Source organism: Prionailurus viverrinus, chromosome X, assembly GCF_022837055.1.
Source record: "Prionailurus viverrinus isolate Anna chromosome X, UM_Priviv_1.0, whole genome shotgun sequence".
NCBI classification, from domain to species: domain Eukaryota; kingdom Metazoa; phylum Chordata; class Mammalia; order Carnivora; family Felidae; genus Prionailurus; species Prionailurus viverrinus.
Window position 1 is genome coordinate 115,325,942 of NC_062579.1, and position 27,589 is coordinate 115,353,530.

The 27,589-nt window shown below is 46.4% G+C and overlaps 1 protein-coding gene across 6 annotated transcripts in view; it reads left to right on the forward strand.

Moving 5' to 3' along the window:
- Nucleotides 1-27,589, forward strand: part of AFF2 (ALF transcription elongation factor 2) — a 468,411-nt gene that overhangs the window by 339,050 nt on the left and 101,772 nt on the right. For all 6 annotated transcript variants that reach the window (XR_007149018.1, XR_007149019.1, XM_047844523.1 and 3 more), the window contains one exon: nt 18,176-18,272. Coding sequence is in view for 4 of the 6 variants with exons in the window: in XM_047844523.1 (XP_047700479.1) it covers nt 18,176-18,272 (97 nt within the window). In the remaining 2 variants the exon portion in view is untranslated. The remainder of the gene's footprint in view (nt 1-18,175; nt 18,273-27,589) is intronic.

Below are 27,589 nucleotides of genomic sequence, written 5' to 3' on the forward strand. Positions count from 1 at the left end.
ATCCCAGCGAGAAGTCACTGCGCCTGCTCTAGAAATGCCCCCATCCGAAGGGCGAAGGTCCTCTGATTTCCCAGCCACATCCTAGCACGAAGGGCCCGCATGCCTCTCGGCTTTCACTAGCCCTGCGTCCCCTCAAGGTTTCTTGTCCCTGAGTGCACACGTACACGCCCTCAGCGCCCTGTTCCCGCTTTCTCACCGAGAGCACCTGGCGAGGTGTCACGCTCTCAGGTTCCACGTGCTGCCCTGATACCCCACGGTGCCGGCCACCCCTCGAAGCAGCCTCCTCAGATGCCCCAGGCCCTTCCTTGTCCACTCGCGGCCACACTGCTCTACAGATCCCTGCAGCCCAGCCATGATTTTCCGACACTGCGGCCTCTGCCGCCCTTGAAGGAGTTTCGTAAAGAGAACCGTGTGGCCAGAGTGGTGCTTCAGAAAGATCTCCGTGGCCCAGATGAGAGATGCTGAGGGCTCGAAACAAGGTGAGAGGGCAGACTGGCAAGGACGGTCTGTGGTCGCATCAAGAGAAGTGAACGACTGGCGAGATGATAGGAAGGCTAGGGGAGAAATCTTAAGAGAATCCAAAGCGGTCTTGCTTTGTTGTACAATCCCTTTTGTATGCAATGCCCAGAGTAGGCAAATCCATAGAGGGAGAAAGCAGATTGGAGGTTGCCTGTGGCTGAAGGAGAGTCAGGGACTAGGGAGTGATGGCTAACTAGTACAGGGTTTCTTTTTGGAGCAACGAACATGCCCTGGAACTAGGAATAGGTGATTGCTGCACAACATTATGAGCGTATGAAAAAGCATGGGCTAGACCCACTTTAAAATGGTAGATCTTATGCATGTTTTTTAAGTGTTTAGTTTTGAGAGAGAGAGAGAGAGACAATGCCAGCGGGGGTAGGGGCAGAGAGAGAGGGAGACACAGAATCCGAAGCAGGCTCAGCACAGAGCCCGACACGGGGCTCGAACCCACGAACTGTGAGATCATGACCTGAGCTGAAGTCGGACGCTTAACTGACTGAGCCACCCAGGTGCCCCAACATGTTTTACTACAATAATAGATAGATGATAGATAGATAGATAGATAGACCATAAAATGAATGGATTGATGGATACTTAAATGAAACAAACCAGAAGGAGGGGCAAGCTAAAGATGCTGAGTTCAATTTTGTTTTCTTAGGCTTGCGGCATTTGGGGGATGTGGTGGTACACTCTCCAGTGGAGAGCTGGATTTATGAGTCTCGAGCTCATGAGAACATTCTAGACTGAAGATGTAGTTGTGGGGATCAGGGGAGTGGATGATGTCACCCAGAAAGAGTGGAAAAGCAAACAGATCAAAGGGAAGGGAGCCATTTGCAGGCAGGTGGACAGGGGAGGAAAATCATGTCTGTACCCCCTTTCTCGACTCCTTACATTAGGAGACATAAGCCCCATTACTGGCCATGCCTCCAGCACCAGCATTTATCTTGCATTCTGTCCTTTTTCCTTTATGTCATACTCTCTGGGATTTGACCCCACATGCTGTGTGAGTCAAGTTTTGCTTTGAGGTCTTCTGTCTAGTATGTGCCAAAAGGGTGACATTTTAAGCTAAGTGGACAAAAATCGTGGCACAGCAATGTTTTTGTTCTAAAATATCACATATTTAAAGAGTTTGAATCTGCCTTCAGATGGCATTGTCAGAAATAACTGGAAGCAAAATTCGGCTGTACCACTAGCAGGAATAGAAGTGAAATCAATGAGGTTTACCAAAACAAAATAACAATAATCTCTCTTAAAAATAAGCAATGGCTTAAATAGGGTGAAGACTGACGTGGGGTTTGGTGGAGTTTGGCTTTGGAGATATTTTAACTCAAGTGGCTCAGTTATTCTGGGGCACCTGGGTGGTGCAGTCGGTTGAGCTGTTGATTTCAGCTCAGGCCATGATCCCAGGGTCGTGGGAGGGAGCCACGTGTCAAGGTCCATGCTCAGCGTGGAGCCTGTTTCACATTCTCTCTCTCCGACTCTGTCTCTCTCTCTCTCTTGCTCTCTCTCCCTCTCTCTCTTGCCCCCCTCCCCCACCAGCATGCTCTCTCTCTAAAATAAAAATTTAAAAAGAGGCTTGGTTATTTCTCACTTCAGCAAATCGGTTCCCGGGACCCTCTCTGTCGTCACCTTAGATGACATTTTCTATTAGCGAACAGGTTTCTGTCCTACCCCTAGATGCGTCTTTCCCTGGGTCATTAGATGGTGAGGCGACTCCATAAAAAGAGCACGCTTGGGAGTTCTGGGAAAGTGGGGTGAAGCCCTGCGTTAGCTTCTTGGGGCTGCCGTAACAAGGCCCCACAAACTGGGAAGGCTTAGGACAACAGAAATGTATTGTCTCCCAGTTCTGGAGACCTGAAGTCCCAGGTGAAGGTGTTGGTGGGATTGGTTCCTTCCGAGGACTGTGACCGAGGGCGTCTCTCTTCCTGCATCTTTGCACGGTCTTTCCTCTATGTGTCTCTCTGTCGACATTCCCCCTTTTTGTGAAGACACCAGTCGTGTTGGATTAGGGCCCACCCTGTTTATCTCACTCGAATTTGGTTACCTCTGCAAAGACCCTCTCTCCAAATAAGGTCACATTCTGAGGTAATGGGAGTTTAGGACCTCCTATGAATTGGAGTTCGACCCCCAAGGAGCCTGGTTCCTGAATTTGCCTTTTCTGAATGGCAGCCGTTCTGGAGACCTTTGTCAAACGTGTTCCCTCAGGTGGCCGTAGCGATCCATCGCTCAGGTCATCCGTCCCATCGCAGACAGTGGAATTGGAGGGCATGGAATCTTCCCCCTTGGGAGCTCCCTTCTCGGCCCTCTCAGAATGACATGGACGTAGGGAGCTGACTCAGGAGACATCTGCAAGCAGTGATTTCCAGATAACAGTGCTACTGCAATTACCAAGTTAAGAAAAGCCTGCTCAACCACCACTTGGGCAATTGATAAAGTAATAGGGGGAAAAAAACCCAACAGATTTTCTTTTTCCTGTGGAGACAGACTGTTTGTAGGAAGCAGCCCCCACATTCTGTGTAAGCAGGTCTGCCGTGGGTTTTCCCGACGTCCTTAACCGAGCCCAGCTTCTGACCGGCCTGTTCTCCCGTGGTAGTTCGTTCTGGGGCTTTGCGGTGGGACTTCATGCCAAGAGAACCCGCTGGAGACCAAGAGACAGACCAGGCTGTTGTCCCACATTCCGTCTTCACTCGATCGCAGGTTCTTGTTTTTTTGTTTTTTGTTTTTCCTGAGGGAAGGTGGCTATTGTGAAGCTGTCAAACTGAGGCAAGTTCAATGGGCTGAAGTGAAGGCGCCCATTAACAATAGCAGCTATCTCTGTCAGAGCCAGGCAGCCGACAGTTACAAGGCAATTTGGCCCTGATAGGTGGGTGATTAAAAATAACAAAAGGCAAGAAGGAGGACAGGGGACAACCCCTATTACTCCGTGGGCTGGAATCCAAGAGGGCAGCCAGATAGTCCACGCTTGAACCTGGCCCCCAGTTAGTGTGGCGGGCCCCGGGGACGGGGCATCTTCTCTGGTGTCTCCCTGGGTAGGGTCCGGGGGCAAGGGGCGGAAGGTGGGCAGGCCGGGTGTGTGTCATGTCCATGTGTCAGGTGACTGGAGCCTGAGCGTGGGCATTCTTCACGGTGTCACATCTCAGACTGAAGGGTAGGCGTGGACAACCGGAGGACGGTCAAAGGGAACTGCTCTCTGTGCTCGGGGGGGACCCCAGTCTAAATTGCATCTGTGATCGAACATTGGCATTACCGTAGAGGCGGCCCCCCCAGCCTTGGGCCCTGAAAGGAGCCGGCTACCTGGTCCCAGGGGGCAGGGGCTGGAAAATCGATTGGCTACCGAGCTCCAGGCCTGGCTCCGGCTCAACAGAGGGGGACCTGCTGCGCCTCTGGGCGGCCTGCCGCTGCCATCGGACCAGCAAGGAGGAGCTCCTTCTCCTGATCTGGAGCCGGGGAGGAGATTCGGTCCTGCGTTCCCTGTGCTTCACGAATCGCTTCCTAAAAGGATCGGCCCAGGGCCAACCCCACAAACTCGTCCCAGCCTGTCCGCCCTTTAACCTCTAAACCGTGCGCCTCCTTCCATCGGTCCTGATGTCCACTTACATCAACTCAGCCCGGTTGTCAGCCCACATTAAACATGCGCCTGCCTGGGGGTTTTCTGGGGCTTGGGCCGGGGGTGGGGAGAGACAGGAGCCTCTGCATGGACGAATGCCTCTCTTGCCTAGCCTCGGGTTTGGAAATTCTGAAGTCAAGGAGGGGTAGAGCATCTCTGCCGAAGGGTTCTTGGCTTGGTCTCTGCCCCCCTCCGGACAGCTGTCTCTTTAATGCAGTGCTTTGTCGCTCCTGGAAAAGACAAAGCCCTTTTCCCTCGGTGCGGCTTCTGCTGGCTGTATCAATTGCGGTGTTAAATGTAGGAAAAATGGAGGGCGAGGAGGATTGTGGGGGGCGGAAATAGCCCTTTTTCTGTTGGCATCTTTCTCCGTAGATGTGAGGAGGAATGCACGTGAGACCTTCTGCCGATCTCTCTCGCAGGGCAGGACGTGGAGTGCTCGGGGACACGGGCTTTGCCATCAGGCAGGTGTGTGTCATCATCCCAGCTCACTCTCTCCCACTTGGCCAGCTGTGTGCCTTTTTTAAATAACAGCTTTATTGCGATTCAGATACCATAAAATTCACCCTTTGAAAGTGCACAATTCTGTGGTTTTTAGAGTCACTTCTCTCTTGAGTTCCAGAACATTTGCATCACCCCTAAGAATCCCCGTGCCATTAGCAGTCATTCCCCATTCCTCCTCACCCCAGCCCCTGGCGACTGGTAATCTCCTCTGTGTCCCTATGGGATTTGCCTTTTTGAGACATTTCATCTATATGGAATCATTTAATACGTGGCCTTTTGTATCTGGCTGCTTTCCCCCTAGCATCAGGATTTCGGTGCCTGTCCAGGCTGTAGCCCGGACCAGTATTTCACTCCTTTTCATGGCTGAATAATATTCCAGTACAGATTGACCACATCCTTTCATTGTACTGCTGGGTTTCCAGGCTTCTTCATATGTTACGGATACTAGACTCATCAGGTATATGACTTGCAAAGATATCTCTCTCCCCTACCCTAGGGACACTCTTCTTAACGTTTCCGAGCCTGAGTTTCCTTGCCTAAAAACAGAAAATATACAAGTACAACCTCCCAGATTTCTTGGAAAGAGTCAGTGAAGTGATCTATTGGTGCACATCACCAAGGGAATGAATGTCTGGCATACGTTAGGCTTACCTGAGTATTAGCCGACTTTGATTCATTGTGAGACGGGGCAGGGTGTGAGCCCTCAAGTCATAATTATACATCTGACAGGTGTTACACGAAAGGTTCAAAGTGCTTTGATTGGGCTAACATGTTATTCCTGGAATGACTGGACCAGTTTGGGGGGAGTGATTACATTTGTGTTCTGAATATATTTTATAGTTCTAGAAATGAGATTATAATTACTGGCCAGTATTGGGATCTGCCACTCTCCATGTATCTATTTTTATAGCTCTCTCTGTTTCTCTCTCCATTGAGACAGCTGGTTGCCCACCTATCACCAATGTGAGTCTATGAATAACTTGATAGAAATAGCCTAGTGTTGGGGCGCCTGGGTGGCGCAGTCGGTTAAGCGTCCGACTTCAGCCAGGTCACGATCTCGCGGTCCGTGAGTTCGAGCCCCGCGTCAGGCTCTGGGCTGATGGCTCGGAGCCTGGAGCCTGTTTCAGATTCTGTGTCTCCCTCTCTCTCTGCCCCTCCCCCGTTCATGCTCTGTCTCTCTCTGTCCCAAAAATAAATAAAAAAACGTTGAAAAAAAAAATAAAAATAAAAAAAAAGAAATAGCCTAGTGTTGGGACAGGTATCCAGGATTGGCACTTTCTTACCTAAAGCCAAGTCATGAAAGAATTCTTTCCAGTTTTCTATGATGTTGACCCACCGTATGTAAAACCTGCTCTGATGGCTCCCTGGTGTTCTTAAACCACTTTCTTTGATTGGTGATTTCCTCTGCAGTGATTCTTGTAATGCTGCTTCTGAATGTGTTGTTTGAAGAACTCCTGTCCCATTCATCTTAATATCAATAATAATAGAAGGAGTAGCATTTGTTAAGCGCTCACCCTCACACTCTTTTTGCGTGGCATTTAAGTTACTCTTTCCCAAAACCAAGCAAAGTAGGTATCAGCAGCCTCCTTCTAGAGATAGAAAACGGAGGCCCGGAGAGGTCAACCAGTTGACCTAGATTTGCACGGCTAGTGAATGCAAGAGCCCAGTCCATCCAACTTCCATCCAACTTCCAAGTCTTCGCTCTTGCCTTTAGATCTTGTCACCTCTTAGGAGATTGAATTTTCCAGAGCCATGAATCTTTAGGCATCTGGGTTGTTTCTTGTTTCAGAATTAGAAAGCCAATCCCTTCTGGTTCATCGAGGAATGGTGGTACATAACAACCGAGATCCGTGTGCCATCACTGGTCAGCAGCGAGCCCTCCCTATTTTGAGAATCCTCCTCTCTCAGAAATCCAGCTCTTCTTTTCAAGTCAAGGGCAGTGCTAAGGTGATGGCCTTACATGTATTCAGCAGGGTCACGGGCTTAGGAAACACCCGCAATGTGTTGGTGAGCCACCATGAATTCATTTGCGCCGAGTTAAAGTTTGGAGAGAGATGGCCAAAATGACTCAACATGGCTGGCTTTCCGCATCAATGTGATTGTGCCATGTGCTGTAATTTATAGTGTAAACAAGTTTTCTGCAAAAGCTAAATATATCACGCAACTCATTTAACATGCACAGAAGGAGCCGTTAAATTATTTCAGTCCCATTACTCAAAATGTTCAGAAAATTCCTCTGTATTAGAGCCAGTGCAGGATTGGCTCTGCAGCCAAGTGCATCAACATAAATGTTGAATTCCTGGGGGAAATGCATGTTACTTAGGGAAAATATATGCCCAGACATTGTGGAGCCCCTTCTAAAACAATTCTCATTTTGTTCGAACAGTAGGATCAAATTTTCAATCATGTTACCCAGCGTCTCTGCATTTGTAAGGCTTGCAGGCAGACGTGAAGGTCAATAAATTGGTGATGCATTTTTAAAAGATTAATACTTTCCAAAATGCAGAAGTGGAAACTGAGGTTTTGCGTGTCACTTGCTAATTTTGTCTTTACCTACATGGAAAGAATCTCTTGTGGTAACCATATGTGATGCCTCAAAACTGTTGAAATTGGAGTAATTATCAGAACAAATGGTGTCATTGGATGATATTAGTCTGTTTGTGTTCCTTCTGTCTACCCAGTGAATCGACATTGATACAGAGTTTTAGAAACACTTGAAGCATAGTCATCTGTGATTCCATGTTTATTTTAAAATATATTTAAAAATGGATCTAACCTTCCTACCTACCTAAAACATACCTTTAGATTGACAGTTTCCCGTTACGTGTTCCTTATCCAGAAAGGACGTACCCCTTCTCTACCTAGTCTTTAAAGGGTCTGGATCCGGAATGGTATGAAATTTTATCAAGCGTATTTTTGGCATCTATTAAGATGATCATATGGTCTGTATCATTTTATTTGTTGATAACATGATGCAGCATACTAATGGATTTCTCAATATCAAGCTGTTCGTGCACTCCTGGAATCTGCTAGATTCATATTTTATGATCGATGTGTAGTCCAGCTGCATTTTATGTAGATTTGGATTTTCCAGATTTGAAAATGTTGATATAATGATAAAGATTCTGTACTGAAAAACTTGTTCCACTTTTGGTGTGCAAAAGCCGTAGGTGGCGAAGGTACTGTTCTTTTCCTTTTGGCTTTAACGCGAGGATACATTTCTCCAGTCTTTCTTGTTTTCAAATAAACTGACATCTGATATATGTAGGATCGTCTAGGCTGAACTGTCTTGAGCCAGTAATCACAGGAGGTGATGACGATTGGGTGGTCACTGTGTGCTAGGGACTTGAAGTTGGGTTATTTCACTTCATAATTACAGAATCCGATCAGGTGGTGCTATTATGATCCCTCATTCACCCAGGCACGGGAAAGTTCAAGGAATTTGGTCCAAGGTGACACCGCTACAGGGAGTGAGGGTTTGAACCTGGGCCTCTCTGTCTGCAGAGGAGGCTCAATACCTACTCCGAGCTGTTCACTGTGCCCTCGAGCCACACACAGGTCAACTGGCTTTGCAAAGAGGAAAGTTCCTGGTCTCCCAGGACTCTGAACATTGGCTAGTTCTTGCAGATGTGTTTCGCTGGACTCGAGCTATGGCTAACTTAGCTCACATTCATCACTCGTGGCAGAGAACAAGTCCATTAGGTGTTGTTATGCTTATGGTAGTGACACCCCCAGCCTTCGTTAGCACTTACATGTGAGCAGCACGTTCGACACTGAACATCGGTAAATGAGTGGTTCGGCGTGGCACCGGGACCTGGAAAGCAGAGATTTCTGGTAGCCTGGGGGAATAACCCTGCCCGGCACCACGGACACCCTGCAGGTATCCAAACAGGCCATGTAGGCTGAGGTTTGAACCACAGCTAATCTGAGTCTTGGCAGAACACCTAGTGATCCTCCCAGAACAGGAGAGGACAGGAAGATCTTATGATGTACTTCAAGGCCATCTGCTGCTCGCCCCCCTGTGTCTTCTGGGAGGCTGTCATGAGACCATTTCCCATCACCTCCCAGGTTCTGATGAGATACGGAACATTCTGTCCCACGCCCCGCAGAATAGACCTGCAGCCTATAAAACCCCTTCACTGAGACCAGAAATGGGCTCCTTGGTAACAGAATACCCCACGACTTGCTCTGCAGTCACAGGGCACCTTTTGTTTTGCTGTCGTCTTTTCTGGTGTGTGGGACGAGGAGCGGGGGGCGCTGGCACCTTTGGCAAGTCCTCCTTTCTTTCGTTATGTAAGTACTAAACTGTCTGAATCTGAAAGTGAGTCGCTGTAGCTTCACCAGTTGAGTCACTCAGGTCTTAACCTTGGCCTTGCCCTGGCGTGTGTGTGTGTGTGTGTGTATGTGTGTGTGTGTGTGTGTGGCAGGTGGTACCTGAGCTCGCCTGATGGCATGCTCACAGGGCCCTGAGCTCCATGTGTCCAAGAAAGCTTTTCCAGCTCTAGCACTTTATAAGGCTGAAACCCTGTCCACGCGGGCTACGAGACCATTCCTCCTTCTACCCTAAGCAAAAGTGGGGGGGGGGGGAGGGGAGGGGGTTCCTTCTGATGCAACAGAAAGAGCTGAGCCTAGAAATCAGGTGGGATTTTCATACAGAATGGAGCGGCATCACCTGTCGACATTTTAGCTGGGCCAGAATGGTCAGATGTGACCATTTTGCTTAAACAATCCGAAGGAACGTGTGACTTCTTTATGTATCAGCGTAAAGCAAATCCTATCTGCTGTGTCAGTTCAGGTAAGCGGCCCTTTTGGACAGCCTGTCTCACAAAATGGGTCCGGAGGAAGAGTTTAAAGCCCTCTAAGCTAAAGTGTTGTGTTCCAGCAGCCGAGAATTCGCAGTGTCTCAGATGTAAGAATTGGTCCTTGCCCCCACGGAGTTTCATGTGAGGCACAGTGGCTGTCAGCAGGCACAATTTGTAGTGCACTTAACAGCGACTTAATATTTCAGTTGTTTTGAAGAGTTTCCATAGATAGAGATTAATGGACCAGCTCGATGAAGGAGTTCTTTACTTAATCCTTTAACAATTAGGAGCTGATGTAGAGAGATAAGTAATGAAGTATCCTCTGTGAGTGGGGGGTACTTTGGAGGTAACCGCAAGGGTTATTTTTTCTCTCTGATCAGCTGTGGTTGCTCTCAGAAGCTGATGGAAGGCTGAAAGGGACAACCCCAAATGAAAGGCTTCGTGGTGAGAAGTTGGCATTTCCTCCTCAGTTATGAGCAGGGCTCACCAGGTGTGTCCCCAGAAAGAAAAGTTGAGGACTAGAGATGCCCCTGCCCAGGAGCCGAGGCCTGAGTGCAGCATCAGAGCCCGGGGAGAACGAAAGGACATCCGTCAATACAGAGAGGCAGCCTAGTGGAGGGTGTGTGTGTGTGTGTGTGTGTGCATGCTTTGGGCTTTGGTAGAATTTGTGACATAAACTCCATGCCTCACAGAGTGGCTGAGAAGACTGTGGATGTCACGATCACCAGTGTCCCAATTCAGTTGATTCTGACACGTCTGTACAATCCGGTTCCTTCTCTTCTCCATCCTCACTGTCTCTGCCCTGGCCCGGGCTGCCACCCTCTGCCACCTGGGCCACGCCAGTGGTGATCTAACCGTTTTCCCTGACAGCTCCTTCTTCTAGTCAGTTTATATATAGTCTTTCCTCTCAGAGATCTCTACTTCCGACCTTCCGTGCTCCCTCCACGCCACCCACCCCCACTTGGAAACTTTGGTTTCCCACCTCCCCACTTTTAGAAAAAGGCGTGGCCCAGTCTCCCCCCCCAACCTACCTCCTTAGGCTCCTCCCTTTTCAGTAACACATATCTACACATAGTATATTTGAGCCAAACCAAGCGTCCCACTCTTCTCGAAACTTCAAGTCTTTGGGCACCTCTGTCTGTTCTCCTTAGGCTTCTCTCTCCTCTGGGACTCCCCAGGAAGTTCATTCTGCCTTCAGGGCATTGCTGGAAGGCCACTGCTCTGCGTAGCCTTCACCAGCCTCTCAGTGGAGATGTAGACATTCCTCCCTCCTTACGCACCTCTAGCACTGAATTATAACATTGTCATCGTTTGCTGATGGAGTCTTTGTCCTTGCGAAAAAGGGCCAGCTTATTGGGGGAAGGGCCCACATCATACTCCTAGTTGCTTCCCTATGAGTGTGTTTCAAGCACAGTCATAGCAAGTAACAACGATAGTAACTGTATTGATTGACTGCTTACCAACCACTTTATGTACATGATCTCATTTCATCCTCATACTAATCCTCTGAAATAGGGACTATTACTGGCCCCATCTTAACAGATTAGAACACTGAAGCTATAACAACTCACCCAAGCCCACACTTGGTAAGTTTTAGAGCTGGAGTTCAAATTAGCAGAGCCCAACTCCGCAACCTGTTTCCCCCACAAATATTTTCTCAAGGCTTTAACTTAAAAGTCTGATTCCATGACCATCCTGCTGGGAACCTTGGAAAAGCCCATCTGAGGGCCAATGCGGGGCCAAACAGTTTGAAGATCTAGGCTATACGCTAGACTATATGCCCAATGAATGGTCTTGGGTGAACCCCTATTAATCCACTTGGATAGCTCTCTCTTGCCCAGGATGACTCAAATGGTATCATTTTTCAGGGGCGTGGGTGTAAAAATAATGTCAAATGTCAAGATCCCTGCTTGGGGTATTTTTTAAGACAAAAGATTCTCTTTTCTCCTTTGGAATTATCTCAGCATTTGTTTTCAGGTCCAGGTGGGTCCACCGGGTTCTGGTCTTCTCTGGGGAAATCCAGCCTCCGATGTTTTTACACCCACACCCCTGAAAAATGATACCATAGTGTTATGGTGTGTGCAACATTATTGAAAGCCATCAGATTTCTATTAGGCAGTTTGTCATTTGCATGATAACATTGAGTTTCCCGCATCGGGAGAAATTATATAACCCAGAGAAATCTGCCAAGAAAATGAAAATCAAATTCAAAATAATGACCGTGGAGCAGAAAATTGGTATTGTGCTGAATTTATGTGATCAATTCTAAGGAAGTCCAAGGTTGGAGAGGTGGCAGTTTGATCCAAGTCAATAGTCATATATATCAAGGTGCTCACTATTAGCTTTGGCTGATGTATGCAATACACATATAAAGCCATACATACCACCTGTGCATCTAGAGAAAGGAGATCCGTTCTTTTCTCTTTTCCTGCCATTGCCTTTTATGTACTCAGCGCTGTGCCCACACAGACTGTTTGGCATTTCCTGCTCTTCGAGTTACATAGTATTTTATTCCCATTGCACAGAGAAGTAAACCGAGATTCAGAGAGGTGAAGTAACTTAAATCGATCTAATTAAATTCTATTCAATCTCCTTGGAGCCAAAATGACCCCCCAAAATAAGACTTGAGCAGATGAGCTGTTTTCGCACTGGGCAGGGGAAAGGTTTCTTGAATTTAAAAGAGTTTGAAAACCATTGGCTTAAAGCAGAGGGTCAGGAAACTTTTGTGTGTAAATGCTCAGATAGTAAATATTCTGGGTTTGGGGGGGCCGTATGTTCTCCATCACAACTACCGAACCCAGCCACGGTAGCACAAGAGCATAGCCAATATGAAGATGAACGGGCATGGCTGGCTTCCAGTATGACTTTATTTATGGATAATGAAATTTGAATGCCGTGTAATTTTCATATGTCATGAAATATCATTCTTCTTTTGATTTTATTTTTCTCAACTATTTAAACACGTGAACACCATTCTTAACTCATGGGGCAGTTTAGGAACGGAGGGAGGGCTGATTTGGACGGAGGGCCTCAGTTTGCCAACCCCTGCCAACTGTATCCTTCCTGAAGGAGCACTTTACCGGGTGCTCATTCTATGAACCCCCTTCTCTGATCTGCGTGGCAGGGTGCGTGATTGAGTTGAGACCCAGGCCGTGGGCGCAGGGTTAATGGGCCCCACCCAATAGGTCTGCATTGGCCCTCAGACTGGGCTTTTCCAGGATTCGCAGCAGGGTGGTCATGGAATCAGACTTTCAAGTTAAAGCCTTGAGAAAATTAAATGCAGCTTCTCCCAAGAAAGAAGTCTGAACACCCTTACCTCAGGGAAACAGAATGAACGCTTTGAAAAATATCACTACCTCTTCCTCATCGCCTGCCTTGCTTACCAGCAAATGATTCAGTGCTGCAGAGGGTCCAGAGCACTAGGTAGGAAAATATATAATTCCCTGAGTAATTCTAAACCAGTCATGTTTCATTCCTCCCAGCCTACTTTATGAAGAGAAAGTGCCCTTTAAGGAGTCAATAGGGCTGAGTTACTCTTCTAGAAAAGGGCCCACAGTACGATGGCTCCTAATTTTTGTTTAGAGCTTAAAACCTGAGTGAAACAGTGTCCACACTCCCCACCTTCATCCCCACGTCTGCCACCGCACAGTGTGGACAGCAGCACTGGCTCTATCTCCAACACCATTCCAAGTGCAGTCTCCCAGTGTGGACTAACTACAGAGGGGGACACTCAGGCTACCAGATGGAAGCTACCAGAGAGCAGAGTTCTGTCCTAAGGGGCAGAACATTCTAACGATTAAAGCTCCTGAATACTAGAAGGGCATTGCCTGCTGCCCAGCAGACAATGGCTTATGGCCATGTGGTAGAGATGTTGTAGATATTTCCATTGTATGGCAAGGTGAAATAGATAACCCTCACAGGCACTTCCAACTGTAAGAGCCAGGGTCTATCTGACCGTTAGTCACCAGCATGGCAGCTATTTCCACGGATACTTAGAAGCTGGACTCCAGCCAGTATCAAGTGGTACGCCTGACAAGCTGTCTGCCCAGAGAGGTACCATTTTGTAATTCAGAAAAAGGCACAACGTAGGCTTGCAGCCTACACGTTCAGGATTGTGAAGGTTGCTTCTGAGCAAGGATTCTGGATCAACTAAACAGCCTCTGAAGCCCCAGTCTTTTTTTTTTAAGTTTATTTATTTATTTATTATGAGAGAGAGAGAAAGTGAGAGAAAGAGAGAGAGACACAGATAGAGAGATAGGGAAAGAAAGAATTCCAAGCAGGCTCCGTGCTGCATCACCAGCATGGAGCCCGATGCGGGGCTCGATCCCACCAACCGTGAGATCATGACCTGAGCCAAAATCCAGAATCCGATGCTTAACCGACTGAGCCACCCAGGTGCCCCCAAAGCCCAGCCTTTTATACAAAGCTTAGAGCCAAATGCATATTGGAAGTTCCTCGTGAGAGTGGCATGCCCAACGACGAGGCGCTCAAGGTGAGTACAGCTTCCAGCGAGGGACCAAGTCACACCACAGATATAAGGAGCAGGATATCAAGGCCACTCTTACTTCGTTTTTAACTTCCCCTTGGAACTGTATGTTTCCTCAGGGCTTTCAAATCTCCAGGGGATCTTAAGCGCTCTGGGAGGATCGCAGGAAACCCCAGACAGCCATGATGGGTTTCGAACATTCTTGAAGAGTAAACCCAAGCACTGAAGCTTTGCAAACTCCTTCAAGAGCTCTGAACCATGCTATTTGACACCTCTGCTTGTCTTTGGGTCACCACTGGAGCTCTTTGTTTTCTTGTTCCAATCTGTAAAGTACCGTTTCTCAGGTAATAACAATAGCAGCATATATTGACTCCTAGGCAATTTGTAGGAAGTTTATTTTCTAATCCTTCCCCAACTCTCCAAAGTAGATATTATTGTTGCTCATTTAAACATGTGAGAAAATGCAAGATTTGAAGAGTTTCATTAACGAGTTCAAGAGAACAACCCCATTAGAAAATTCTGTACTTGAACTCAAGTCTGTCTGTCTCTCAAGCTCTTGCTCGTAAGCCAATGCTGCCTCAAGGAAAGGCTTCGTTTACATAGAGCCTTCTGTAATCCTGTTCCAAGCCTTCTATTGTTTCCTCTTCAAAATCACCTAAGCATTCCACTATTTATTTTTGAGAGAGAGAGAGAGAGAGAGAGAGAGAGAGAGAGAGAGAGAGAGAATGCGAGCGGGGAAGGGGCAGAGAGAGAGAGAGAGAGGGAGACCCAGAATCCAAAGCAGGCTCCAGGCTCTGAGCCAGGAGCCCAGCACAGAGCCCAATGTGGGACTCAAACCCATGAACCATGAGATCATGACCTGAGCCCAAGTCAGATGCTTAGCTGACTGAGCCACCCACTCACTCCAGGACTATTTTATTTCTTGATAATACAGAATTGATATGTCATGGTAAAAATAAAAACCAGAGAGTTTTCACACAAAGACAGGCGCTGCGAACTACCGGATCCTGAACAAACATCTGGAGTCACTGAGGAGGCCTCCTTTGTTCTGTTTTCATCTAATTGAAAAGGGAAGAACAATTATTTTTTAAGATTACCTACACGGGAGATTTTTTCACACTGTAGGATACCCAGTGTGTGATGAATTTGTCTATGCAGTTGTGACCTCCTGAAAAGAACTTAGCATTTTTCTTCTGAGACTACCTTAACTGCAGTGGGTGTGAACGGTGCTGCTATAATAATTAAATCCAAAATCTTTCATAATCCTCCTCGTTCCCTAGAGTAGTGTTCAGTATTAGTTATGGATGGAAATGCAAACAAGTACATGTATATTCAAGAATAAAGCTTAATAGGTCAGTGAAGGAGCCTTTCTAGTTGCTTCCTTGACTTGTGTTTACCAGGACTTGAATATATGCATCCAATTGTCCTTTATTAACAACCAAATCCACACCGAGCTTGTTGCATGGGGGGCGGGGTGTTTAATGTCAACCGCTATGGAGATTGGTTGCCTGTTTCCGGAATTGTACATCGGAAGGCCATTCATTTCCATGTTAGAATCACATAGAGTTGGTTGGAGAATAAGATAACTGCTGAGTTCAAGACTGAAATCTGACTCTGGATGTGCTAGTTCTCCCTGAAGAAGACCCATAAACCCGTTTCTGGATTAAGCTTTGAGACTTTGTGAGATGTTTACCTTCAGGTTGTTCAGCAAATGAAGATGAGAACAAGGTCTCAGAAAGGCTCTGCTTGTGATTACTTGTTAATGGTGTTAATGGTGTACATTATTTCTAACTATGATGCAATATTTCCAAAGTAATGATACCCTGCATTAATTTTGTGCCTTCCTAAAGCATTTCACATGCTTTTGCTCATATAATGCTCACCCCCACCTCCACCCCGTGAAAGAGTTTAATTATTATCCCATTTAACAGATGCGGGACACAGATGAGGTACAGAGACAGAAAATGCCTTTCCCAAGATATCAGAGTTTATGATTAGCCAGCACTTGAATCCAAATGATCTTGACTCCATGTCAGTATGTTTTGTGGGGTTTTTTGCTGTTGTTGTCGTTGCTGTTGATTTTATTTAATATACCATCCTTTGTAAATTACACCCTCTAGGAAAACATTAGATATTCTCAAGTTCTGGCTGGAGATGGTCTGAGTTCCATGTTTGCCTCCATGATTTCCTAGCTTGCATAATCACAAACAAGTTCTGTACCTCTCTAAGCCTCACTGTTCCAATGGAAAATGGGGCTAATAATAGCCCCTCCTTCAAGCTTCTGGTCAAATACTTGGCACTTTCCCTGACACATAAATGGGTCTTCTGAATGGAAGTAATTGTTGATCATTTATTTTGCTCAACACTTCTGTGTAAATTAACATGTAGACATTGCCCACCTATATTAAGACACACACACACACACACACACACACACACACACACAGAAAATGAAGCCCTTTATGACCACCATAAGTATTAAAATATTTGACTTCTATAGCTTATGAGAATGATACCGTTTTCGTTTGCCACAATGTGTTATAAAGAATTATTTGTTTGGAGTCGTAAGCCTGCAATTGCAAGAAATGTGAAGATACATTTTGTCTTCTCTAAGATCTTGAAAACATCCATTAGTCTCATGAAGGACAGTCATAAATCTCACAAGTTTAGTTTATCTGAAACCAACTCTAACAGCTATCCTTCCTAGCAATCATTCTTTATACTGACTGGTCTTTGGTTTTCAGACCTCAGTGAACATGTCCTGATCTTATGTGGCTGAGCATGAGAGTAGGGGGGGCCGTGTTTTCTTTGAAGAGTTATTGGCTACCCACTCTGACCCGAATCTCTTTCTAACATTTGAACATAAGTTCTCAAATAATGTATTCCCTCATTTATCACATTAGAAGTTGCCTTTTGCCTTTCAACGTCCCTTCTGGAAAAATCACACAGGTAGAAATTAAGAGATGGGAGTTGTAGGACTGGCTCTCGCACAACTAGCTGTGTGACCTTGAGCAGAGCCCTGGACTTCTCTGAACCTTTCTTTCCTTGTATGCAAAATGAGGGTGGTGGACTGTCATTTCTGGGAAGACAGAAGTGAGTAAGTTGCATCAGCAGCCCACATGGGAAGAAGGGGACACTCAGCGGAAAGCAGGGCACTGATCCAGCTGGAGCCGGGGGCGGGGCAGAAGGAAAAGGTGTCCTTTCTGAGACAGGGGTTCTTTCTTGAAAGCTTTTGCAGAGGAGGTGGGATCTGGCTGAGCTATAGAGAAAAAATAGGATTCACAGAGTCGAAGAAGGAAATTGTAGCCTGGGAGCTGAGCCTGATTCCGAGTCTGGAAGCAAGAAAATGGTAATCAGTCCAAGGAGGCTGGGACTGCCCCCATTTGAAGGCTGGGAACGAGGTCTATAGTTGCATTCAATACATAAAAATATTAACACCAATTGCTCTTCGAAGGCTATGTAACTGGCATTTTAAGATCATCAGTCACTCTTCCTGCTGTGGCTCAAGTTTGGGGGTAGAGCGGATGGCACTGTAGGAACAAGAGGCTCTGTGTGCTCGATAAACAATTTTGAAAGTGCTAGTTCATCATCAAAGTTCGTATCTTTCAGGTACCTTGCCTTAGGAGAGAAAGATTTCTCATCCACATCATGGGCTTACATCTCTTGGATCAAATTTTACGGGAAGAGATCGGTCATATATCAAAAGGTTAATGACTAGCCATTTCTCGCCCAGCTATTTTGTGGCCACAGAGCTGCCACAGTGCAGAGGGCACTGCAAGGCAGCGGAAGTTCACTGGGCCTTTTGCCTCTGTCATCCAGAGAGCCCCAGCAGGCTGCGACAGCAGCCTCTAGAGCCAGGGGCTGTTACCATGCCCCTGTTCTTTCATGGGCGACTCGGAGCATCTTTTCCTGTAGAGATCCAATGTCACGTTCCACTCCACAGTGATTGATCAGTACATTTATTACACTTTCAGTAGTAAAAATATATAGACTCCAGTCATCTCTGGAGATGCTGAAATAGTCCTTTTTTTCCCCTTGATTTAGGGGAAGGTAGAGCGGGAAGATGTGTGCGGAGTATGACATAAATATAAGAGCTCAAATATCTAATTAGCTGAAAGAATCTTGGTTCCCTCTGCACCTTTGACAGAATTGCAGCTGTCAGATTGTAGCTCCAATATTTTATCCTCATTGCAAGATGTATCTGAGGATGGTTTTGAAAAGACGCTTTGTAACACGAACATCACCCTGCTTTTTTCGTAGGATGCTTGAGGACGACTTGAAGCTGAGCAGTGATGAAGACGACCTTGAGCCGGTGAAGACCTTGGCCACTCAGTGCACCGCCACTGAGCTCTACCAGGTAGGAGGAGCCTCGGGCTTGGGTCGGGACCTAACGGGAGGGAGCAGAAAGAACGGGAATGCCTTTGCCATCTACAAGCCTACCCTCTGCTTTACCTCTGGGCTTTAGAGAGAGGAAAAGAAGCAGAGATCGGCATGGTGTTCTGGAACAGGTTGAATCGGCTCTCAGTGTCATTCAAGCTGTAGTGAGGGGAACACCCCTTCACCCCCTCCTTCCGCTCCCCTGTCGAACGCACAAACTGGTCCTCAGTAAGCCACAGACTGTCTTTCCCTCTCTTGGACTAAGTAAGCATCGTCTCGGGTGAGGTGTAACTTTAGTGACCCCGCTGCGAGGCTCACAGGCCACGCTCATTCACGAACCTTCAGCCCGGAGGCATGTGGCAAAAACTTGCTGCTGCCCCATCTTCGTCTGCGCTGCATCCTAAGTACTTATGGTCCTTAGCACCACATGAGACGGCAGACACTTGTTTGCAGCATTTCCAGTGAGACTGGCCTTGTCGTTTTGCGAAGGCCAAGTATCGTCCACGAAGCAGGAGAGCGGCAGCGTAGCGTATCGAGCCAGTGATGCTTCTGCGTTTTCTCTGTGACAGGGCTGTGTCCCAGGTGGGCTCCACCTGGGTGTGTTTATCACCTTAGATAAGGAGTGTGCAAGGGTTGCCTTTTCTTAAAGCTGATACCTGACCAAGTTCTTTTCTACGGTGAAGTTGGCTAAGTCGGGAAAGTGAAAGCAGACGGTTTCAAGGGATGCTCATGTCAAGGTAATTGTCAAGTACAGAACTCCAGGCTGGCTAAATGTTCTCAGACGGGTCGGCAAAAAAAGCTTGGGAAAAACTCCCAAGGCTCGCCTCTTCCGCTCTCATGTGCGGTTGTTGGCCACGCTGAAACTCCTACCGTTTGGTGGAATTTTAAATTTGAAGTCATCTGCCATGTTATGCGGCCAACACTTTACTCTCCATTACTTTCTCCTCCTGATTCGGCTTGCGTTTTTCGTAATATGTAAAAATTGCATCTCTGCGCTTGGGTACCTCATCAAGGACCGGCGCCGTCGTCTCCCAGGGGCTCGCTGTCCCCGTCCCGGATGCAAGCCGTCCCTCTCCTATGTGAACCAGTGTCTGTTATTGCTGCTTTCTGCATTTAAGATACCAGTGACACGGATTGTGTCGGTAAATCAAACAAAAAATCCTACATCATTGAGTTTGACAGATGCAGCATTACTTTTTAATGGAAATGTTTAACATGGTAATCAACAATAAGTGGGAATAGATTCTGTGCATTGACTTCCTCTCTATGGGATTACGGACATGCAGTCTGCTTTTTAGCTTCTCATATTGTCATATTCTGTATTTACCTGAAGGACTGGCATCAGGTCTGCGGGCCCGAATCATCTGGGTTTTTAGGATGTGTGTTCGGGGAGTGTGTCAGTGCCGAGACCCCCGGATAATCCTAGTTGGTGCGTTGGAGGCTTTCTGTGGCATGCTGCCGTTAGACCAGTCATGCCTCCACCAACAAAGCTTCTCATTTGAAGGGGAGATTGAACCGGGGGATCTAAGGCAGGGCAAAAATGACAACTTCTTCCCCCTCGCTGGGCCCAGGGAGCAAGAACCAGATGCAAGGTTATAAACATTTATAAATGAGCCCTCGGTATAGAGTTTAAGGACTCGTTAAAAGGCAGGAAGGCTAAAGACCAAAAGAGAATGTTTGTGCAGGAGCGGACTGGATAGCGCCAAGCAGTGTTTGTTGAGCTCCAACTTCATGAGGCCTCACTTTTTCTTTTTTCAAAGATACGTGTATTGAAATGATTTTCCTGTTTTGTTTCATCGCGGTAAAATTCATGGCACGTAAAAGTCACCATGTAGCGCATTCACCAGATTGTGCCCCTGTCACCAGTTCCAGGATATTTTCATCACCCCTGAAGGAAATCCCTCATACACGAAGCAGTTTTTCCCCATTTCCCCCCTTCCCAGTCCGTGACGACCAATAGTCTACTTTCTGTCTCTGCAGATTTGCCTAGTTCATAAATGAGTCGGAAGGTACGTGACCTTTTATGACCGGCTTCTTTCACTTGCCGTGATGTTTTCTAGGTCCATCCATGTTGTAGCAGCGATCAGTACTTCATTCCTGTTTATTCTTTTCTTTATCTATTCATCAATTGACGGACATTCTTTCAGTCTTGTAACCGGGACCATCACACTGCCAGCAACATCAGGAGGCGAACTCAGGGCTCCCATTTACAGAGCCACCCTTATTCTGTGCCTGATATTAAGTTAGGTGCTCTGTCTTATTTGAACCTCACCAATAAACCTTAGAGGTAGGTTTGCACCCCCTGTCTGAGCTACAGAATTGCAGCAATACTCTATTTGTGCCAGGATGATGGCGGGGGGGGGGACATATAAACAAATGCATCAGCGCGCATTAAGTGATGCGTCCAAGTGGCCAGACCACACCATTGGTTTGAGCTGACATTATACTTATAAACTTTCTCAGAACCCGGTGGCTACATTCATGCAAATGTAGTCCAAAAAAAAAAAAAAGTCATTAGCTTTTGGGAGTCTCAGAGCATCTCATCTGTCATCATTGTACCTGGACTCACCCAAGGAGATCCAAGTTGTCCAAGCTTAGTGAGAGTAGATACCGGTCTTTTCCAGAAGCCCCTAAGACCTTACACCGGAGTCTGCAACATAAAGAATCCCATGAGAATGCATTTCCAATGTGTGTATGAAAATGAAACGCAGGATCAAGATGTGTCAGTTTCTAATATGACATTTCGGTCCCAAGTCTCTCATCATCTACCCGCCACTGGTGCCCTCCACAGCAGTAATTAGCCAGGCTGGGCAGCTCCCGTGCACAAACCCCAACAGAACAGTTAGGATGTGTTTAAAGGCTAAGCATTATTCCTACAAACGGGAACATGGAGTATGAGGCTGGAATGGGTGAGCTGTGGAGACTAAGGACTGTTTAAAAAAACAAAAACAAAACCTTTTCAACAAAAGGTTTCACCTCCTAGTGATGCTTTGAAGTCAGGGATACACAATCACTTAATGCACATAGTTTCAGTGAAGAAGCAATAGTGATTATACCCTGAAATGTTGGTTAAAAGTTTGTGTCTTTCCTCTACATTCCCTGCTGCATTTTGCTTTCTTGCTTGGGACCGTTTGGGAAGCAGATACGCCATGGATGGACACAGTTTGAATCTGGCTCTGCCTCTTACTGGATGACCTTGGGCTCAAGACCTAAGCGTGTCTGAAATGGGGGTCACAATAGCACCTATTTTATTAGGTCACAGAGGATTTAGCAACTAAGTGAATGGATAGAGTCATTGTCACTACCACCGGTAACAGTCTAAACCATCTCATGTTCTTGGAATGCTAGCTGCGTGACTTTCGATTTGGTTGTAAGGAATAGGGTGTTAAAGAGAGCCACTGAATTAACTGCCTGGAAAACAGCCAGCGTGTGGCAAACCTGAGCGAAAAGGTTCTGTGTTGTCCTAACATGTATTAGCTCGGTGTGCCTGGCCGTGAGAATTACAAGTGTAGTTGTGAAGAATGTTCTGATAACCACAAGCGCTACACAAATCAGCGGTTATTCTTCCTTGTGGCCTTTTTAAAATTTTTTTTTTTCAACGTTTATTTTTGGGACAGAGAGAGACAGAGCATGAACGGGGGAGGGGCAGAGAGAGAGGGAGACACAGAATCGGAAACAGGCTCCAGGCCCCGAGCCATCGGCCCAGAGCCTGACGCGGGGCTCGAACTCACGGGCCACGAGATCGTGACCTGGCTGAAGTCGGACGCTTAACCGACTGCGCCACCCAGGCGCCCCACCTTGTGGCCTTTTTAAACATTCATTGGAAGTCCCTTCTTTTGGATCCATTGGTACATAGATATTGCCCTTCATTTTGGCCTTGGTGTCCATAGGGATCTGCTAGGAACCGGATTGAATGTCTTCACTGCCCTAAATGCCCCATAGGCATCCATTGGCTATGAACACCCTTTCCTCCCCTTTGACCCTTGATGAGTTTTAAACCAGACGTCACAGGGAGAAAGGCCAGGTTGCCAATGACACTACACCAAGTCCTCCAGGAAAATTACGCGTCTCTAAACATGAGTTTTTCTTCAAAGGCCTGATGTGGGTGGACACCTGAGTCATACCTTTTGATTATGCTTCTTATTTCCCCTCAACTCACCCTGGAGAAAGACAGAGGGTATGCTGTGATGCTGTACTCACGCTGGCTTTCAAATCTTAGGAGCTTCCCCAGAATGGGAACTAAATCATCACTTGAAATGGACATTGGACATTGGAATGTTTCAGAACCGTGTTTGAATTGGATACAGCATTTTATAGTTAGTGACTACATAAACGTCCCTGGTGCAGTATGTTGGGTTTTTAAAAGCTGGATATCACTAACACGGTGGGGAACTACATGATACCCATCACCCAGCTGACTAGGTCCCAGTTTTAGGTCTCAGCCTCCTCTCTTAGCCTCATAGATACAAAACCCCACCCTGACCTTCCCCATACAACACTCACTGAGATGCCATTTTCCAGTCAGGCATCTAGGGCGGGCAGCGACGCCGGGGTGTGCCCGCTGGGGTTTGGCAGGCACGGTGCAGTCGGCCAGGCCTCTCAAGAGCGCGCGCATGCGCGTTTCCTCCACGTGTCCTCGCCTTCAGTTTTCCTTTTGGTCAAATTTTCCTTCGTATGGTTCTTGGGACTTCAAGAACCCCTGAAAATGAGGAGTTAAACCTGGAATCAATTTTCATTTACAGCTGAGAAGCAGTTATTCATGCTGGCCTCGCAGCTCAATAAAAGATCCAAAGATATAGACCTTGTGCATCTCTTTCAATAGAAGCAGCCTAATCAGTCTCAAATGTTTTTTTTAACAAAGAAATTGTATTGACAGGTTTATTAAAATTGCTGTCTTTAAAGTTTTAAGCTACCCACAATTTGACCTAGTCCAAAGACTTCCACACGTTCTGGAAACATCTGCTTAACGTTTTAGTGCATGATAATCACGACGTCTGATTGACCCAACCCTCGAGCGCAAATCGCACACTCTCCTGGCAGGACAGTCTGTGGGGCCCGGGCTCTGAACCCAGGCTGGCTCGGAGCATGGCTCTCTCGCGCCCCAGCCCTCCCAGACTGGCATTAGAAGCAGCACACTTTAGACACCGTAAAGGCTACAAAGAGATGGGTATTGTTAGAAACCGCCTTCAGGGCATTTGAATATTAATACCATCTTGTTATTAATGTGAATTAGACCGAAATGTTAGAGGACTTCATTTAGCTCTGTGAGAAGTTTAGCCAATGAGTCCTACGATGGGAAACGATCGGTTAGTGACCAGGCTCAACTCTTTACCTGAGATACAGCCCGACGTGGTGTTGGTGCTTTAAAAACAGAGCTGAACAATTCAGGTTTGCTTTGACCACAGAGGCTTTCCAATGAGTTGTGTCTGGATACGTTATTGCAAGTAGCTCCTATGTACCCAGCTTTATTTAACCCGATCTTCTTTCTTTTTCTGCCTAAGGATCACCCTAGTACCCCTAGAGATGGGCGGTTCATTCAAAGCGTCACTAGACGCCAGTATAGGGGGTGCATCTCAAGTATGTTAACATTTACGAAAACGTAGTGTCTTCACAGCTCTTTCTCTCCACTCCATAATTTTATTTTTTGACTGAAGGTCGCGGATTGCCTCACACAGGTAGCTTGCTTTTTATCCAGGCTCTTGATTTTGGTTTCACATTGGCTTGTTTGTTTCTGTTACTGTTGGGCCACCTCCCTGGCTAGGTCGTCTGTTACTGGACCATCGCAAATGAGCTGAATTCCACGGTAGCAGAAGATATGAATATGCTGGCAGCTTTGGGATGTGTTCCTTATACCTGGGATGCATATTAAACTTCCAGGACATAGCAGCCCAGTTCAATGAAAGCCTGCTTTTATGTTCCAAGCGTGCTAACGAAAAACGATGTAGTAACTCTCGCGCCTGCTATTAGCTGGCTCTTTGGAAGCCAATGTGCTGTCGTGAATGCATTCGTTGTGACAGCAGATACCCTGCCCTGCTGTAATCGGTCCTCTGTTTTAGCCACAGTTCTCCCTCATCATGCTGAACAAGTTGTTACCTCCCCAGGGTTTCTCTGCATTTCCATTTACTTTGTTATCAGCAGAAAGGCTGGGGAAGGCCCTCTTCAGTAATGACATCAATATGGCACACACAGCAAGACAGGTCAGCCTGTCAGAGCTAAAGAAACAGCAGATAGATTAGGATGAAACCAGGTGCAAAATAACTTTGATAGAGTCTTTTAATGTAAACAGTTTATCTGTCATTGCCTTTCATTGAAATCCCCCACAAATGATAGAGTTTGGGCAGTTGAGGCTGTAGCATGTAGCTGAATAAAATGTGTACCTTGTCATACTCCAACTATCCAGCAATTAGAGAATGAGAGGACATTTTAATTTATTCATTAAAGACAGGAAAGTAAATAGGATAACATATAAGGTTAATAGAATAACATTGGCCCTCATACTCCCAAGACTGTGTTTCCCATTTGGCCGTATTAGCATCGAGACCAGATTAATAAGAAACTGCTTAGGGCTTGTATGATGTGATTTTTTAATATGCTCCAGGCAAGTCTGTGACTGTTTAGAAAACCTGAGTGCTGATTTTTTTTCATTGTAATTAGCTCTTCTACATTTAGTAGCAAATATTTTGACTCGTAATCTCCGTAGATTACCTTTTTATTGTAATCTCAATAAAATGCTTCGAGCACGCAGAGAGGCAGAGAAGCACAGCTGACGACCAGATACTGGCTAGTGTCCACTGCAGAGCCACTGGGAGTTTAAATCGGACATTGGTGAGGGGGTGCTGTGCACCCTAAGAGCCAAACGGAAACAACAATGGGTTTGATCTGTAATTTCAGAAACGGTGACTCTTACGTAGGACAGGGATGAGCAGGGCCTCTTGTTACATGGCACATATCTGTAAAGTGCATGGCAGGGCTGGTGGGGGGTGGGTAGCAGCAACCTCTGGGAAGCTGGGGATCCCTCAGTTGACTTGAATTGAACTTGCCCTTGTCACTGCCCCTGGGATGGTCCCGTCTCCACTCTCACCCCACCCTTTGTTTGGTCCAAGCATGTTCTTTTCTTAGGCCCCTTCATCACCCCAAGTTGGGTCCCAAATCCCTGGTTGGAGCCTGTCTTGGAGTCAGTAGCCAACAAACCCCAGGCAACGTACCATGGGTACTGGAAGTTTGCTGGAAGTTTCCAAGTCTTCAATTTAATCAGGGTTCTAGCATATACTAGAGCAAAATGAGCATCTTCAGTAAAAGCTGGGTAATAAAACCCTGCCAGACTGAAAATGTGAGGTTTTGAAATTTATATGCCGGCTTTGAAAAATATACTGGGGGCTTTGGTTTATGTCCCAAGAATGCTTTACTCTGTTCCCCAAATATCTGCCATCTGCTGGAAAAGCTACCAGGCAGGCTGCAAGGACGTGGGGTGTCATCCTGAATGGGAAACAGAATCTGACTTATTCTTAAGCAGCTCTATATTTTTCTATTTATTTAGTAAGAGGAAAGAGCATAAGCATTGTAAATACACAGAAGAGGTATCCAAATTTGAGATTAGCTACCAGTCTAAGACTGGCCACTCAAAATTCAAGTAGGTGGGCAGATAAAAGCAGCAGACGCTTCCAGAATGTATGGGATGCCATAACCCATATTTCACAGACGATCTCATAGAACTCTTTGGAACATTAGACATAAACATTTGGAAACTTGATAATAAATCTTGTTTATTGTTAATGGAGGTAGACTCTGCTTCCATATTTAGCCGTGGCTCATGCGTGTATGACTGCATACTTGCATGTTGTATAGACTGCAATACTTATGTATTAGAATATAAAATGCCAGACTTGAAAATAACCGTGGAGAGGGGTGCCTAGGTGGTTTAGTTGGTTGAGTGTCTGACTTTGGCTCACATCATGATCTCACAGTTTGTGGGTTCAAGCCCCGCATTGGGCTCTGTGCTTACAGCCTGGAGCCTGCTTTGGATTCTATGTCTCCCTTCCTCTCTGTACCTCTCCCTGTCATGCTCTGTGTCTCTCTCTCTGTCTCTCTCTGTCTCTCACTCTCAAAAATAAATAAACATTAAAAAAATTAAAGAAAACTATTGTGGAGAGCCTTTATTCCAGCTGCCTCATTTTGCCAATAAGGACATTGGGGCACAGAGAAGTCGGTATTTGCTGTTGTGAGATAATGGAAAATATATATAGGGATGCATTAATCTCTGGCCCTGTTTCCTGGCATGGGGCTCCTAAAACCCTTGTGATTTCCTAAGTGATAAGAGCACTAGGAGCATCTTTTGTTCTGACACTTGGTCTTTGAGCCCTGTGGCTGATACAGGGCACCAAATCCCTTGGAATTTCCTGGGTGATAGGAGTGTTCTAATGAGGTGACTCTGCATGGGCTCCTGAATGGTAGCTTCTCACCAGAAAGACAAAGTCATGATTAGAAGCTTGGAACTTTCAGCCCTATTCCTCTACTTGATCCTGCTACACATGTGCACGTGCACACATGCACACACACACACACACACACACACACACACGCTTCTCTAGAGAAGGGAGAGATTGCAGAAGCTGAATTAACAATTAATCATACCTATGTGAAGAGGCCTCCATAAAATCCCAATAGTATGGGGTTTGGAGAGTTTCCAGGTGGGTTAACACACCACATCCCAGGAGCGTGATTGATGAACCCCAAGTCCACAGGGACATAAGCTCTTACACTTGGGACCGCCCAGACCTCACCCTGTGTATCTCTTCATCTGACTATCCATCTGTCTCTTTTATCATGTCCTTTAACAAACCGGTAGACATAAGTAAACTGCCTGAGTTTTGTGAGTCGCTCTGGCCAATTTGTCGAACCTGAGGAGGGGGAACCTCTTGTTTTTTAGCCGATTGGTTAGAATGACAGGTGACAACTTGGGCCTGCAATGAGCATATGAAGTGGGAGGTGGTCTTGTGGGACTCAGCCCTTAACCTGAGGAGTCTGACACTGTCTCCAGGTAGAGAGTGTCAAAAGTGAGTTAAATTGTAGGACCCCTTGCTGGTGTCACACAGAACTGCTTGGTGTGGGGACAATCCCTCACACATCTGGTGTCAGAAGTATGATGAGTGTGGTAGCAGTGAGAGAGTAAAGACGTCTCATAGGTGGAAGACTAAAGGGTTTTCTAATACAGGTATATGGATAATGGTGGGTGTAGTGTTCCCACCCAGAGGGTAACGTGCTCTTAAGGGACAGAAAGCCTGACTACACTAGTGTGCT